Genomic DNA, 17235 nt, shown 5'->3' on the forward strand with positions numbered 1-17235 from the left:
GGTTTCCATTTTATTTTAGTTAAATGCCTTTTGGAAGTCCATGTAAATACCAAACGAATTACCCTGATCAACCCCCTCCAATTATTTCATCAACAAACTCAACCAAGTTAAGTCTTTTTTTGTCTTTAAAGTGTTGACTTTCATAACTAAACCATAATTTGCCAACAGCAATTAATTTTTTCATGAATTATCAAAGCTTTCCCCATTACTGACATTGGGCCATAATTGCAAATTTATCCTTCTCCCCTTTTTCAAACAGGGTGCAACATTTGCACTCCATAGTCCACTGGCACTATCCCCACATTTAAGGAGGATTTGAAGATCGTAGAGAGCCTCTTCAATTGTCGCCTTTATTTCCCTTAGTAACCTAGGATACACCCCATCTGGATCATGTGACACTGCTACTTTGAGTAGTGCCAATTTTTGATTCGATTCATTATTGTCATAAATTGGTATACAGTGAAAAGTAATGTTTCCTGTGCACTGATCCTCCTTTCCAATGCCAGAAGGATCAGTAAGTTGGGGATGCCATTTTAAAATAGTTGGCCGGCATACCAGTGTGAAGATCAGGGGATATTTTCTTCTGCACAGTGAGTTATGATCTGGAATTCACTGTCTGAAAAGTTATGAAAGCAGATTCAACAGTAACGTTCAAAAGGGAATGATATATACTTCAAAACAAACACTTTTTGAATTCCGAGGAAGAGCAGGAGAATGGAATGAATCACTTTTTTTCCCCAGAGGTAGCATAGATATAATGTATTGTTTGCCCTGTGCTATAAGATTGTAATTTTGAGATATCTCAACGAGAAAGGATAATAAACTTTCCCAATAACAACCATCGCCAAATAGACATATGCCCAAATCCTCCATTTTCTTTCGCAGCTGGGATTTTCCAGTGACACGGAAAATGAATGGAGTATTGGATGGAACACCAAATCTTTGGTTCTCGCTCATAACTGGTCTCACAACAGACAAGACCAGAGAATCCCACTGATAATGGTAAAAGGCAAGCAGCACATAACCAGGATTTGGACGGAGAGTAGGCACAGGTCTAGCACATCTTGCTATGCAAGTCAACTTTCTCTGTATCCTTCTGATAAAATAGAGTTCCACTTGCAGCAGCTGTCAAAAACCAAGCTGCATAAATATGCAGTAAGTGAAACAAATTCACATTAAAATTCTAAACTGATTAAGAGAAAGAGATGAATGTTTGCATTGAGTGGTAGTAATTTAAGTAAATATACATGAGAAGTACATTTATCTGCATTGTACGCAAGAATTTTCTACTAAAATTGTCACCCGTGGCTAGTCAGCAATTTCTAGTGGACAAAAATGAAAGTGAGCCAACCGAGCCACACCTCTTCACATATTTACACTGCAATATAAATTGCATTGAACAAAAGCTTAATTTCAAAAAGCGTTACTTGTAGCCTCCTTATATAACATGTTTAGAAAAATAATTAACTTTACATACAATTCAGACCCAAATACGATAATACAAACCTGTAAACAGTCAAGAGACGTGCTGACTATGCGGGGACATTTCGACTGGCATGCCAACTCAAAAGGGAGAAAATACTTGTCTGCTTCAATAAAGTTTGCCTTGGATTTGACTGGTGGCAAGGTCCCAGAAACAGCCTTTGCTTCTGCATGGGGAGGACTGAATGAAACACAAATATTATTCATATTCAACATCTGTTTTAAAAAATGATAGGAAGGATTATCATAATGCATTGTTTATTACTGCCCAAAATACTTCATTACCATTTCAGTTTTCTAAAAAAAACTTTAACAGAAGTTACTCAAAAAATCTGGTGGCCTCAAAAGCTTTAACTAAATGTCTGGCTTGCTTTTTACTAATTTTTTCTCTGCAGAAAGAACAAAAAATAAAGGAAACCAAAAGGTTGACAACTAAGTTACAATATAAAGCCTATCTGAATTATTCATATTGCTGCAGTGATGCCATCTATTTCAGCTTTTACTAAAATAGGAAAGTAACTAAATGCTCTAATGATGACAAATAGTCAAAATATCACCAGGCATCAAAAACCTGCATGCAACATCTGGCAATTTGAATTAATGCATTAAAATACACAGCAATGGAAATTATAGATGCAATTACTTTTATAGTGCAATTTGATGGATTAATCTGAAAAATAACAATTAGGAAGAGAAGTATAATTACACATTTGACGTATTAAATATTCATAATATTTCTGACATGAAGCCTAGCTCTAATAGTCTTTAGGCATGTCCTGAATGTGTTATTTGGTCTAAATGTGATTCATTCTGCAGGAAGAATGAGGAGATGCAATATAAACTCAGTGATACAATATTAAAGGTGGTGCTGGAATAGAGAAACTTGAGGATGCATGGGCATAAATATTTGAATTTGACAGAACAAGTTCCAAAAGCTGTTTACAGAATCATTGGCTTTATAAATAGAAGGTACAACAATAAAGAGGTTATGTTACAATATTGCAAAATATTGGTTTTGGGCCTAGCTGGAGTAGTGACCGACTTTGAGCATCACAGTTTAGGAAGGGTGTCAAGACCTTAAAGAGGGAGTGCAAAGACGACTTATTAGAAGGCACCATGGATGAAGTACTTCAGTTACATGGAGAGACGAGAGAAACTGGGATTGCTCTACTTTGAAAAGATACAGAGACATTAGATAGAGGTGCTGAAAATCACAACGGGTTTTCAGTGTAATAAAGGAGAAGCTGTTTCTCATGACCCTCTTGTTGGTAACAAGACGGCACAGATTTAAGATAACTGGTAAAAGAGCCAGATGTAATATGAGGAGGGTAAAGAAAATTACACAAAGAATTATGATCTGGAATGCACCACCTGCAAGGGTAGTGGAAGCAGATTCAGTTTTGGCTTGGATGTCCGCATGCGAACAGTTACGCACAGCAATCCAGAAGTTGATGTCAATGATTCCAACAGGGCACACTGCTAAAGTCCTCACAGATGGAAACCAATTAAATTTCACTGAATTTGCACAATTCTGCCTATTGTAAAAAAAACCCTTTAAATGTTTACACCTTGTTGAATGAGGAAAACTGAATTTCTATGCTTAAGTCATAATCACGACTGAACTACCTTTCTGGCTCCAAAGGGCTAATTTTATATTTTTGTACACGGCAAATGTTTAACCATTTTGTAACAAAAAAATCCATAGATTTTATAAATAAAAAAGCAAACTTTAAAATAAAAATATTTCACCTCTACCTTAATCCCATGTGTATGTCCCAATCTTTATTTTCCTTTCTGTAAAATTATAAAAAGTAAATAATAAATCTTGCTGGTTGCTTCTTGCTTTGCTGTCTGTGAGAATTTTTCAGTGAGATTGAGTGCTTAGCCTTCTTGATAAAAACGACGTTACTGAATGCCAGAGATTCTCAATAGCTCGTTTCCAGAATGAAACTAACATCCGGAAAAGGACAAATCCATAAGGCAGCTTTCCTCAAGTCAACAGCAACTACTGCTAGGTAGCCACTGATAGCAAAATCTGGACCAATATCTTTCAAAAGGAAATTGGATAAATATTTTAAGGAAGAACAAATTGCATGACAAACCAAATGGCCTCCTTCTGGGTTCAATCATTCTATAATAAAAAGATTACTAAATGTGTGGTCCATATTATAATAGTGTTAGTCAGTCTACATTTCAAGTCACAGTATCGAAATACGTTGTTTCAGCTGGATAAATCCAAGTCATTTATTTTCATGCATCACCATTTTAAGTTAGTTAGTTAGTAAGGTGTCTTTCTCGATCACAGCAAGAGGACTTAATTGAGAACAGCCTGTATCTCTCTCATGCAAATTTCACCTACAACAATGATGCATCAAACTTCATTTGGCACTAAGGAGTTTTATCGGTACCTTATGCATCCCTCAAATATAGAAACTACTTTTAAGCTTAGGTTATTTACAACCCTGTTTACTGTACTCTACACCACGTAACATCTTTAGCAGAAAGTGCAAGTGGGCAGCCTGCTTCTCAGTTATTCTCAATACCACTTTGTTTATACTACTACATTGTCTCATTCAAATTCTAAAAGCCTGGCAGCCAATCACCAATTCTTACTGTTAAGTGAGTTTGCCAAAATTTACTGACAGACAGATTAAAGTAAACTCATGTCTACAAATCTGCCATCAGGCTTTGCGAAACAAATGTAACTGGGTAGTTCAAGGGCCTTTGCTCCCAAACTTCAATAATATTAATGTAAGAATGCCTTCAAAATCAGCTACTTAATAGGTGCTTGCTAGTTTTCCCCCTTCCAATGAGGAATTCTCTAAATTCTGCTGACCATTGCCAAAAAAACTGTATTTAGTGTATTTAACATAAAAAGCATCCATTTCCTCAGGGACACAATAGTTAAAAGGTGAGAATAGAAGAGGCAAATTAAAGCATGGTCAAAAAGGTTGGCTTTAAGGACAGTCTTACAAGAATAGAGAGAGCTAGAAGAGCAGTGGGAGGGATTCCAGAGCATGGGAACCAGAAAACCAGAAGCATAGGAAATGGGATATGCACAAGAGGCTGGAATGGACAAATCAAATTGGCAAAAGCAGTTTGGAGTCATTGTCCAGGGAATGCATTTGAGCCAGTTCCCGAGAATACATCATGGACATCTCATCTTGTGTCATGCAACAGGGTTAGTTGGTAATCTCATCCTAAGGGATCTGCTGGGGAATACCGATCATAATGTCATAAAATCATAGAATCCCTACAGTTCAGAAGGAGGCCATTCAGTCCATCGAGTCTGCATCAACCAGAATCCCACCCAGACCCTATTCCTGTAACCCCACATATTTACTCTGCTAATCCTCCTGACACTAGGGTCAATTTAGCATGGCCAATCAACCTAACTCACACAGCTTTGGACTGTGGGAGAAAACCGGAGCACCCAGAGGAAACCCATGCAGCCACAGGGAGAATGTGCAAACTCCATACAGTCACCTGAGGCCGGAATTGAACCTGGGTCCCTGGCGTTGTGAGGCGGTAGTGCTAACCACTGTGCCACAGTGCCACCCCTAATATGATGAATACCACCTTGATTGATATACACAAGTTCCAAACTAGAGTATTAAACTTAAATTAAGCTAATTACATATGAATGAAGGGATGAATGGACTACGCTAGAATGGGAAATCAGATTAAATGATAGGACATGAGATCAGAAATGATTATTTTTCTTTTTAATTTCATAATTCTCTGAATACATATTCAATTGTGAAATAAAGGCCCAAATCTTCCAGTCTCTGGATCATTATAGTCTAGGTGTATAACAGAAGATGCACAAATTTGTGGACGTCCTAACACAAACTTGCGTTTGAATTGCCCAAGAAATTTAAACTTCTGAAGGGCAATTCTCCACTGTCCAGAATCCTGCACGAATGTCTCTAATCTTGATCCAGACCAACCTTGATAGTGACTCAGGAAAAACCCAACAACAACCATCACCTCCCTAACCATCTGACTAACCCCTTGACCAGACCCAACTGCCTCCCGACCACCCATACCCACTACACGACACAACTATTCTTGGGGGACTGTGTTAAATTGTCTTAGTGTCTCAAGATGTGCAGACTAGGGGTATTAGCAGGATAAATACCGTGGGGTTACAGGGATAAGGCTTGGGTGGGGTGCTGTGTCAGAGAGTCAGTAAAGACTCGGTGGGCCAAATGGCCTTCTTCTACACTGTAGGAATTCTATGATTCTATTCCAACATCCCCCCCCCACCCCCCCCCCCCCCCCCCCCCGCTCCAGACCCAACTATCCTCCCTATCCCAATTATCCCCTCCCCGAACAGACCCAATGATTCCCCTGCCATCTCCCCCCACTCCCCAAGCTAGACCTGTCTACCAAACGTCCACCACATCCAAAGACCTCCACCCTCCCCCGACAACTACACAAGCTACACAAACTCATGCTTGCTCAAAATTGGACCTTTAACTGCTTAAAAGAATATGACAGCTGGTGTCATTAAAAAGGGGACAGTCACTTGTTCCCTGGCTCTACTGCGATCTGACAGAGTTAGAGAGATGTTGTGCTATGCAATTTCTCTTCAGCCAGGATCAAAAGATCCTGGCAGATATGTGAAGTAGTGTTGAGTAGGGACAATCTGTGCAGCCTTGCCGCTAACTGAGAGATGCAGGACAAAAACACTATGGGAAAAGTGATCGATTTGTGGCTAACTGAAGAAATTAGGGGTAGCATTAGATTAAAAATGAGGCTTATACTACTGCCAAGAAGAGTTGAGACAAACTGTACTTTGCAAATGTTTGTATTTGTGAGATATCCTTTTGAATCCAAAGTGAAGCTAGAGAGGAAAGGGGTGCATTGGAATTCCTGCCCATCAGGTCATTATACTTCTGAGAAGTTAGAATCTGGCTGAGGTTGCTGTGGGATGAAAGCTGGAAAAAAAAGTGAAACCAGTTAGGGTTTAGTTACAGCTCGTCTTTAGCAGCAGTGCACACAGAATTTGTGCAAGGAAAACTTTTCTATTGTGATGATACTGTGCCTTTAAGAAGTATATTTGTAGCATGTTTCTTGTAAGAGACAGTGTTTTGTTGCAAGGAGTCGATTTGTTTGAAAAAACATGCAGCTCCATGCTGAGAGTACAGGATAAAAAGTTATTTTAGCTAATGGTGTGTTTGTCTAAACAGAGTTAATGCATTTGTGTTTAGTTGACAAGAGTCACGTGCTAATGGGAAGCACTAAGCTTGCAGGGAAAAAAACACAGCTTCTCTTTCATTTTAAAACAACAGTTCTTGCCTGGTTCTGTAATAAACAAGAGGTGTCTTTCTCTCTCTGGCTGGAGGTTGTCTGGGAACCAGGGCTGGCAACCTAAGTACAATCATGTAAACCTGTGTTTTGCTAATTTATTTTGAAGAGGAATTTAAGTTTGAGGGGGAAAATTGCTCGATTTGGAGCTCATGGGAGAGGTTAGCAGTTAAGTATAGTATCCTCTCTTGTTTAAGTATTGTTCAATTGTTAAATGTTAAGCTAATTCATTTGTTATAGTTAAACTGTGTTAAATAAAGTTTGTTTTGATAAAAGCTTCCCAATTTGTCGAAAAGCACCTGGAATGAAAGAAACATCACATCCTCACATTAATGCCAAAATAGCAAATCGCAGAACTCCAGGAGTTCTTCATGAAGTATTGTACAGGTGAGCTTAAAGGGACAAAATCCTAAAACCAGTATGAATAGCTCTTCAGCATGCCTGAGCTAAAGATATTTTAAAATGAGACTATGACAGGGAGCTGTTGATCAGTTGGTTGTAAATTATCTCTGGAAAGCTACCCCATCAAGAATGGTGTGACTGGAGTGAAGATTTGTAGACACGCACCTTGCCGGTGTTAGTCCTATTTGCAGACCTCTGATAGAATCCAGCTGCTGCTGAATGTGACTTGATGTCCAAATCCATGAGTGGGAAAATTGAGAGATGCTGCATGCCAGAGGTTGAGTTGGAAGGAACATGAGATTGCGTGTGTGGTACCACATCTGAGGGAAGTGAAATGAGTACTTACAATTATGTGGTGTGTATCTTTGTTGTATTAACTATTGAAAGTGAAACTTAATTTTGAGTGAAATAAAATTTAGAATGCATTAACAGACAAACATTGTGTCAATTTTAGGTTTGACTGTGATAGTAAAAGTGTTAAAAGGTGAAATCTTTTGTTGGTGTTGTTTGGAAAGTCCTTTCTTTTTCAATATGAAAAGAAAACTTGCTGAGCAAAAAAGTCACAACAATAAATTGACAATTTAAAAAATTAGTAAATAATGACACACCTTAGCATGGGAGTGCGTGTCCAGCTCACACTCACTCACTGAGAGACTGGGTTAGTGCCTGTTGGTGTATGGGGGTGAGGGTGAATGAGAACCCCATGACTGAGAAGTGAGCTTGACACCTCTCCCTCACCCACCCCCTCTCTCTCTCTCTCTCAAACCCATCCACTCCTCATCATCCAGTCAGTGTGGATGCTCAATTGTTGACTATAATCAAGGCTGAGATCAACAGATTTTTGGTGTCTCAGGAAATTAAGCGATATGGTAATTGGGTGATTTATAGAATTTGAAGTCAAGATCATATTGCACTAAGAAACAAGCTCGAGGGACTACGTGGCTTACACCTGCTCCTGTTTCTTGTGTTTTTAATGTGCTCTCTCCTTGGATTCCATTCCTCTGGCCTTCAAATCTGCCGTTATTACCCCTCTGCTTAAAAAATGCTCAACCCCTGTCTCCTTGCAAACTACCACACCCTCTCCAACCTTCCTTTTCTCTTGAAAGTCCTGAAACATTGTATCCCTTGCGTCCATGTTTCCTGGAACTCCATGTTTAAATCCTTCCTATCAGGTTTCCAACCATGCCAGTGCTGAAATGGCACAAATGAAGATTACAAATGATAGTGACTATAACAAAGGCAACTCCTCAGCCTGTCTACTGCATTTGCACAGCTGCTCATACTGTTCTCCAGCATTCACTGGATTTCATTCTAACTAGCAGAAAATTGCCATCAATGGCATCACTTCCCATTCCTGCACAATTGCCTCTAGTGTCACCAAAGGACCAGTCCTTCGTCCCTTCCTGTTTCCCATCCATATGTTGCTCCTTGGCGGAATCATCTAAAGAAAAATCAGTTTTAACATGCATGTTGATGGTAATCAATTTTAGCTCACCAGCACCACTCTTGACTCTCCATTTTATATTGTCAGACTGTTTGTTCGACATCCAGTACTGGATTAGCAGAAATTTCTTCCAATTAAATGGGAAGGCTGAAGCCAGTACCTTCGGTCCCTACTACAAACTGTGCTCCCTTGCCATCAACTCCATCTCAGTCTGTGGTAACTGTTTAAGGCTGAACTATTTGCGCACTCACTCTCATATTTGACCCAGAGATGAGCTTTCAACCACATGTCCATGCCATCACCACAACTGCTTTTTCCAGCTGTGTAATATTCCCTAATCCTGCACCTGCCCAAACTCTTATGCAGTTGAAATCCTCATCCATGCCTTCATGAACTGCAGATTTGATTTATCTATTGCACTCCTGGCCATCCTTAACATTCATGAAATTGAGGTCATCCAAAACTCCGTTGCCTGTGTCTTAACTCGCCTCAAACCCCATTCACTTTTGCACTCAATGATCTACAACGTCTTCCAGTTAAACAATACCTCGATTTTAAACTTCTCGAGTTTGTCATCTCATGGCCTCCCTCCTCTCCATCTCTGCAATCTCCTCCAATGCTACAACCCTTCAAGGTGTCCATTCTCCTCTAATTCAGGCCCCCTGAACATCCCTGATTTTAATTGCACTGCCGTTTGTGGCTGCGCCTCCAGCTGCCTGGTCATAAACTCTGTAACTCCCTTCCTAAACTCTGAGGTAGAGAAGCACTTTCCACCTTTAGGTCAGTCCATACAACATGCCCTACTACCTCTAGCATCATTTTTTATTTTATAATGCTCCATGAAGCATCTTGGGATGTTTTACTATGTTAAATGTGCTGCATAAATATAAAATTTTTTGTTGATGAAGTTAGAGGAATAAAGAGTTCAGGGCATTGTAAGGATCGAGGAAGTTACATAGGCAGGAAAGGGATTTAAACACAAGAAGAAAAGTTGGAAGCATTGTGGTCCGAGAACCACTGTAGGCTGACAAGGACAGGAATAATAAGATGAATGGAATAGAGACAGTCGTGTGTTGGATGACCTGAAGTTTGTAGAGCATGGTGGTTGGGAGGTCAGCCAGAAGAGCAATGGATGAATCAAATTTGTTGATGAAGATCATGAGGATTGTTACAGCTGCAGTTGAGGGAAGACAACAGTGCAGTAGAAATTAACAGAATTTCTGATGAAGAGGATGGGCTTGAAGCTCAACTCAACAATGCAAAGAGGATGCTGAAGTTGCGAAACAGTCTATTTCAACCTGATGTAGAAAGGGGAGTGGAAATCGCTGGCATGGGTAGAGTTTATGACCACTTGCATTTAAATGCTAAAAAAAATACACAACTTTACAGAAGGGTTTCATTTGCTCATCTATGCTACCCTTTTGAAATTAGAGAATTATGCACACATTGACATATCAGTCGCTCTGAGCAATTTAGCTTCCTTACCCACATAGAAATTCCTGATACCTTTGCTCTCCCACACAACCCCTATCAATCATCCCTATGGCTCATTTGAACTCGTCAACATTTTGCCCAAATCCATTCTTACTTCCTGTAGCATTGTTCCATAGGCACTGGTTATGCTCCAACAACTTCCCAAGGTGCCATGTGTAAGATCAGTGAATATATCCAAACATTGAATTGTCAACATATCAGCCAAATCTGGTATTATTCTAACCAGGATGCATACAAATACAAAACCAAATGGAGGTATCCTAAATCAAAGCATTGGCACCTCTTGAATTATGTCATTCAGGGCAAATATCTGAGTGATGTCTATATCATTTGATCCATGCAGGGGGCTGATATCTGCTGGACAGATCATCAAATTGTGAGATCAGTGCTGGAGATCCACCTAGCACCAAGACATCACAAGATCCAAAAGCCCAAGAGGAAAATGATTGATGCTTCAACCCTAAAACAGCTCAAATGGAGAAAGGAATTCCAAGTGTAGCTTAAAACCAATCTGGAAAATCTTCAACTCATTCCAGAACAGCGCAATCAAATAAAGTCAACTTTACTCAACTCCTGCACCCAGACCAGGACTGGTTCAATGACAACAATGCTCAAATGTGTGACCTTCTTGAACACAAATGTGCAACCTTTATTGCATGGCAGAACAGCCCTAGTTTGCAACATAAGGCAGCAGCCTTGGTAAAGGCTGACATCCAAAGACAAATCCAGAAGATAAATTACATTCAGTGGAAAGAGAAAGCCCAACAGTATTCTGACTATCATAGCACACAAACCTTTTCTGAAGCCTCCAGGACCATCTATAAACCAAGATTAAAAGGGCAAAAAAATCCTCTCAGAGTGGTGGTCCTCTTCTTCAAGAAAAAACATTTTTAACTTGAGCATGAATTCACAGTAGCAGCTCATACTCTCCAAGCTATTGTCCAGCATCCTGTGGTAGAACCCATGAGTGAATCACCATCCAGGAAGATGTAACAAACATTCAGATGGATAAAAAACAACAAAGGGTATGGGGCGGCACGGTAGCACAGTGGTTAGCACTGCTGCTTCACAGCTCCAGGGTCCTGAGTTCGATTCCCGGCTCGGGTCACTGTCTGTGTGGAGTTTGCACATTCTCCTCGTGTCTGCGTGGGTTTCCTCCGGGTGCTCCGGTTTCCTCCCACAGTCCAAAGATGTGCGGAATAGGTTGATTGGCCAGGTTAAAAATTGCCCCTTAGAGTCCTGGGATGTGTAGGTTAGAGGGATTAGCGGGTAAAATATGTGGGGGTAGGGCCTGGGTGGGATTGTGGTCGGTGCAGACTCGATGGGCCGAATGGCCTCCTTCTGCACTGTAGAGTTTCTATGTTTCTATGTCTGAGGCCCAATGGTATACCAGCTGGAGTCTTAAAAGCTGGTAGGCCTTTTCTCGCATCAAGACTTTATCCATATATCCTATGGATTTGGGAATAAAAAGAACATCCTATCCAAATTCAAGAATACAACAATTGTACCCACCTTCAAGGAGGAAGATATATTATCTTGTGGAAATCGCAGCAGGCAGAACCTTGATATGCATTCTGCTGAATTGCCTACTTCCGGTGGCTGAGGACATCTCTCAAAGACACAGTATAGCTTTAAGCCCTCCAGTGAAACCTCTGAAATGGTCTTTGTTGCCAGACAAATTCAAGAAAATTGACAAGAACAACAGCAGCAACTCTTCATTGTTTTAATGACCTGACCAAAGCATTTGACTCAGTAAATCATGAGGCTCTATGGATTGTGCTCCAACGATTTAGATGCTCAAGAAATTTCATCACAATCCTGCAATTGCTTCAAGATAATATGGCTGTAACTGTGTTGAATGGGAACTCTGAAGCAGACGCCTTCAAAATCTGGCTTACGGTCAAGCAAGACTATGTGATAGTCCCCATACTATTCACAATCTGCCAGTTGCTGTTTACCTCATGAAAAATCAAATGCCCTCTGGTGTCAGTATTAAATATCATCTATATTGCAAACTCTAATTTTGGTGGCCATACTGTCAAAACTAAACTGACAACAAAAAATATGAACTACTGTTTGCAGATGACTGCAATGCTGTTGCCCACTCTGCACCAAATTTGCATCCAACTCTTGATGTGTTTAATCCTGTACACAAATAAATCCAGCCTTTGAATTTTGCCAAACAAAACTCATATCAATGTACACCTGGGCAGCCAAATATTCCACCTTGCACATAAGTTGAAGGAGAGATCCCAACATATGTGGAGCGCTTCATATCTTGACAATTATCTCTCTCAAAAGGCCACCACTGATGAACAGATCCAATGCTGGATCAGCTACACCAGTTCAGTCATATAAAAATTGAGCAGTGAGCGTTTGACAACAAAGACCACTAAGTCAACAAAAATCTTAATGTACAAGCAGTTGTCATCATCATGCTCCTGTACTGCTGTGAGACCTGAACTGTGTATCAGCGAAACACAAGAGCGCAAAAGAAATTCCATCAGCAATGCCTTGCCACATCCTCTGGATGCAACAGGAACAAATACTAGTGTTTCCTAAAGCTAGATCTACCAGCATCCAAGCAAAATCTACTACGATGGACCGGTCACTATGTCTGAGGCAGAGCAAAGGCAGAGAAGGAAAGAAAAGGAAAGAAATCCTGCACTCCAGGTTCCACTACCTCGTGGGACATCCTGCACCCCCCTCACTCCCCAAAGTCGAAAATCAGCCTGCTCAGTCACATGAAGATCCATAGCAGAAATTCGTCATCCTGAGTATGCTATCCTCAAATCAAAAACTGGCAATGAGACAAACACAGGCAATTTCCAGCCTGTACCACCAGATATTAAGGGTATTCTTATTCTACTGCTCCAGATTGCCCTGTAAATCAAAACCTCAATGAGCAACAGGAGGCTAACCAGTACTAGAGGCAAAAATCTACACTTTTGACAATGAGGGAGAAATGCAAAAGGTAGGGAGGCAAGACCTTCAACATAACCACTTTTAGTTAAAAGCACAAATGTCAAATCAAGATCAAACACTGTAAATACCATACTACATCTCAACCAAGTTCCACAAACTTCATAAATTACCAACACAAATTGCATATTTTTGGCTGGTAAAATTCCTGGACACCCGACACATTTGAAGATCTCTTGACTCTGGATTTCTGAAGACGTATGTTCTTGGAAAGCCAGTTTGAAGGGAAAAATAGAGACATGTAAACACCATAACAGAGAGAAAATAAATTAGTGCAGGGAGGAAGAGGACATGGAAAGGTCAAATGGGAAAGCAACTCTATAGTATAGATGCAAAAATAAAGAGGTGAGTAGAGAGCCCCTGTGGGATGAAGCAGTAAGCAGCAGGGGAGATGGTGGCATAGTGGTATGATCACTGGACTAGTAATCCAGCTACCCAGGGTAATGTTCCGGGGAACCTGGGTTGGAATTCCATGGTCATTATTAGCAATAACACCAGGTTAAAGTCCAACAGGTTTATTTGGTAGCAAAAGCCACACAAGCTTTTGGAGCTCCAAGCCAAACAGATATTAAGAATTCCCACTCACCTGAAGAAGGGGCTTGGAGCTCCGAAAGCTTGTGTGGCTTTTGCTACCAAATAAACCTGTTGGACTTTAACCTGGTGTTGTTAAACTTCTTACTGTGTTTACCCCAGTCCAACGCCGGCATCTCCACATCATTATTAGCAACTCAGCCCAAACATTATACATATCACATGCCACACAAGCTCCACAAACTTCATAAATTACCTACGTGAATTGCACATTTCCAGCTTGTTAAAACTCTAACAAATCCCTAACACATTTAGAAGGTCTCTAGGGCTTGGCTCTGCCAAGCGATATTCTGGACATGATAAATGAGGTTATGGCCTAAACAGAGAATAGTGTTCATTATTTATCAAACAAATTTCTCAGTAGCTTAGAGATTTGGATACAGTGATGGAATTCCAGATGAATCCAAAACTAGCTGCCCTAAAATAAAATGCATTTAAATTTTTTTTGGAAAGCCCAGGCAACAGATTTTAGTCATTTTTATAGGGAAAATAGTGAAGTTATGAAAATTAACTTTCAACATGACCACCTGCTGAAAAATGCCTAATGAGCATTCACATACCATATGTACAACATCCTGCACAAGTCCCATTTTGGAGATTTAGGAAAAAAATACAATACTTATTCAATATGGCACATTTTAAAATTAGTAATGTGAAAATTATTGGATAGATCATAATCAGAACATAAGAAATGAAATCACAAATATTAGGATTTTTTTGTCTGTGCTTCTGTCTCACATTAAAATATTAATGTTACAGGTGTACACAAGTCAAATTCCGCACATCTTACTTTGGAACTCTACATTAAGAAGCAATGAAACTATCTGGAATAAACATGACAAATATTATAAACTGTTAAAACAACAAAGCTTACCTTTGTTTCTCTGTTTCTGATTTGATCTCCTCTGTTAAAAAAGAAAAACACATTCAATAAATATCAATACTTCACAACACCAATTAAACAGCAGACTTAACAATAGACAGCAGATACTGAGATGGCAGAGTCTCAATCCAAAATAAAAGCTAAAAATGCAGGAAATACTCAATAATCATGCAGTATCTGTTGAGAGAAAAAAAGAGTTAATAGTTCAGGCCTGTGACCTTTCATTAAAAAAACTGGGAAAAGTTAGAAATATAATAGCTTTTGAGAAAGGTGTGGGTAGAACAAGAACATTAGGAAGGCCTGTGATAAGGTGGAAGACGGGGGGGGGGGGGGGGGTGGGGGGGTGCAGAATGACAGAAGATTTAGTTTTACAAGGCCAAAGGGAATGATGATGGAGCAAGAAAAGAAACAAAACAAAAGAAGTGCCGAGAGTAGGTGTGCTCCTGTCCAAATAAAAAAATAAGACATGCAAAAGGAAATTGAACTCAACTTCGAGTCTGGAAGGCTATAAAGTTAACTTTAAAGTTAAAGCCTAATCAAAAAAAAAGAAGTACTGTTTCTCAAGCTTACATTGAGCTTCACTGGAGCAGACCAAGGACAGAGATGCCAGCATAAGACCAAGGTGAAGAAGATTGGCCACTCAAAGCTCGGAGTCATGTTTGAAGATTGAAAGAACTTGTTCTGCAAAGTGGTCACCCAATCTGTGTTTGGTCTCCCCAATGAAGAGGACACCACATTGTGAGCAGCAAATACTATAGACTCAATTAAAAGTACAGAAAAATAGCTACTTCACCTGAAAGGAGTTTTTGGGGCCTTGTACAGTGAGAGAAGGGGAGACAAAAGAGCAGGCGTTACATCTCCTACTTTTGCACGGAAAAATGCCTTGGAAGGGGATAAGATATTAGAGGTGACTGAAGTGTGGACCAGGATATCACGGAGGGAAAGGTCCCTTTAAAATGACAAGGGGGGGATGGGGGATGTGTTTGATGGTGGCATCAAATTGGCAGAAAATGATCTGTTTAATACAGTGACTGGTGGGGTATAAAGTGAAGGCATGAGGAACCCTATTGTGGTTCTGGAAGGAGAGTGTAGAAGTGCAGGAAATGTAGCAGAAATGGTCGAGGGCCTGTCAACCGTGGAGAGGAGTTCTCAACTGAGGAAAAAAGGCATCTCAAATGCCAGTGTGGAAAGTTGCACCAGTGGGTCAGATACGACAAATGGTGGAACTGGAAAAATGGAATGGAACCTTTCTGGGTGTACGGTTTGAATAAGTGTAGTCGAGGTAGCTGTGGAAGTTAGTGTTCGAGTGAAACGCAACATGAGCCTGAAGCACAGCATCTCATGTTTTGATTCGGCACTTCAGAATCTTCTGGACTCAAAATTGAGTTCAACACCACTTCAGACCATAAACTCTGCCTCCCTTTTGTATTTCCTTTTCTTTGCATGTTTCAGTTCTTCTCTATTTTCACTTTCAGACAGTAGCTGAACTACTCTAAGCATTTTTTGTTTCTTTTCTTGCTCCATCACCATTCCTTTTAGCCCTATAAAAACTAAATCTCCTGTTACTCAATCTCTCTCGTCTTCTACACCATCACAGACCTTTCTGTCCTTGTCCACTCATCCCTTCTTCAAAACCTATTACATCCCTAACTTTTCCCAAATTTAATGAAAGGGCATCAACCTGAAACATTAACTTTTTCTCTCCCCACATACGCTGCCTGTCCTGCTGTGCATTTCCAGCATTTTTGTTTTCATTTCAGATTTCCAACATCTGCAGTATTCTGCTTTTCACACAGTCAATACAAAATTGCCCATACCCTTGTTTCCTCCGTTTCATTTTTTTCTAATTTTCGCTTAAAAGATAATAATCTCTGCAGCAACGATTTACTCAGTAAAAACAAAATGACCACAGCAGATGTTAATTGCTGTGCAAGTCAAACTTTGCACCTTACCCCATCACAGAGTTGTCCCCCAAAGGTCTTCCCCACACAGCCAACACAATATCTTTTCTCAAATATCCTTTTACTTTTTCATCTTTGATTCCATTGTCCTCAGCACACCACTGAACTTAACTTTTCCAATTTTTCTTAGTTTTCCTATTGCTTCCCATTTCAGGTAAAATAAAATTCGATAACCTTCCTGTTTATTTATGAAACCTAAAGTTAAAGTTAATTTATTAGTCACAAGTAGGCTTACGTTAACACTGCAATGAAGTTACTTGGAAAATCCCCTAGTTGCCACACTCCTGCACCTGTTCGGGTACACTGAGGGAGAATTCAGCATGGCCAACTCACCTAACCAGCACGTCTTTCGGATTGTGGAAGGAAACGAGAGCACCCGGAGGAAACCCACGCAGACATGGGGAGAACGTGCAGACTCTACCCAGATAGTGACCCAAGCCAGGAATCAAACCCAAGTCCCTGCCGCTGTGAGGCAACAATGCTAACCACTGTGTTGCCCCTTGACAAACTATAAAAGCCTTACACTCTCCTTTGAAGTTTAACACCTGTAAAAACAAGTCCCTCTGTATCTCCTGATGCAGATTTCTGAACTTAACTTATTTACTTATAACCCCACTTTGCCATAATGCATACATTAACATCTCTGCTCCTTTTATTGTTCAATTCTCCCATACAAGCCATCT

General features: G+C 40.1%; 1 protein-coding gene across 6 annotated transcripts in view; it reads right to left on the minus strand.

The window, feature by feature from the left end:
- Positions 1–17235, minus strand: part of arfgef1 (ADP-ribosylation factor guanine nucleotide-exchange factor 1 (brefeldin A-inhibited)) — a 226935-nt gene that overhangs the window by 167470 nt on the left and 42230 nt on the right. For 4 of the 6 annotated variants that reach the window (XR_013498335.1, XM_078216288.1, XM_078216287.1 and 1 more), the window contains exons 2-4: positions 14583–14613; positions 3238–3276; positions 1507–1663 (exon numbers count right to left, since the gene is read on the minus strand). Coding sequence is in view for 5 of the 6 variants with exons in the window: in XM_078216288.1 (XP_078072414.1) it covers positions 1507–1663; positions 3238–3276; positions 14583–14613 (227 nt within the window). In the remaining variant the exon portion in view is untranslated. The remainder of the gene's footprint in view (positions 1–1506; positions 1664–3237; positions 3277–14582; positions 14614–17235) is intronic. The other 2 variants (XM_078216289.1, XM_078216286.1) reach the window with 1 other exon arrangement.

This window comes from Mustelus asterias, chromosome 7 (genome assembly GCF_964213995.1).
Source record: "Mustelus asterias chromosome 7, sMusAst1.hap1.1, whole genome shotgun sequence".
Classification (NCBI taxonomy): Eukaryota; Metazoa; Chordata; class Chondrichthyes; order Carcharhiniformes; family Triakidae; genus Mustelus; species Mustelus asterias.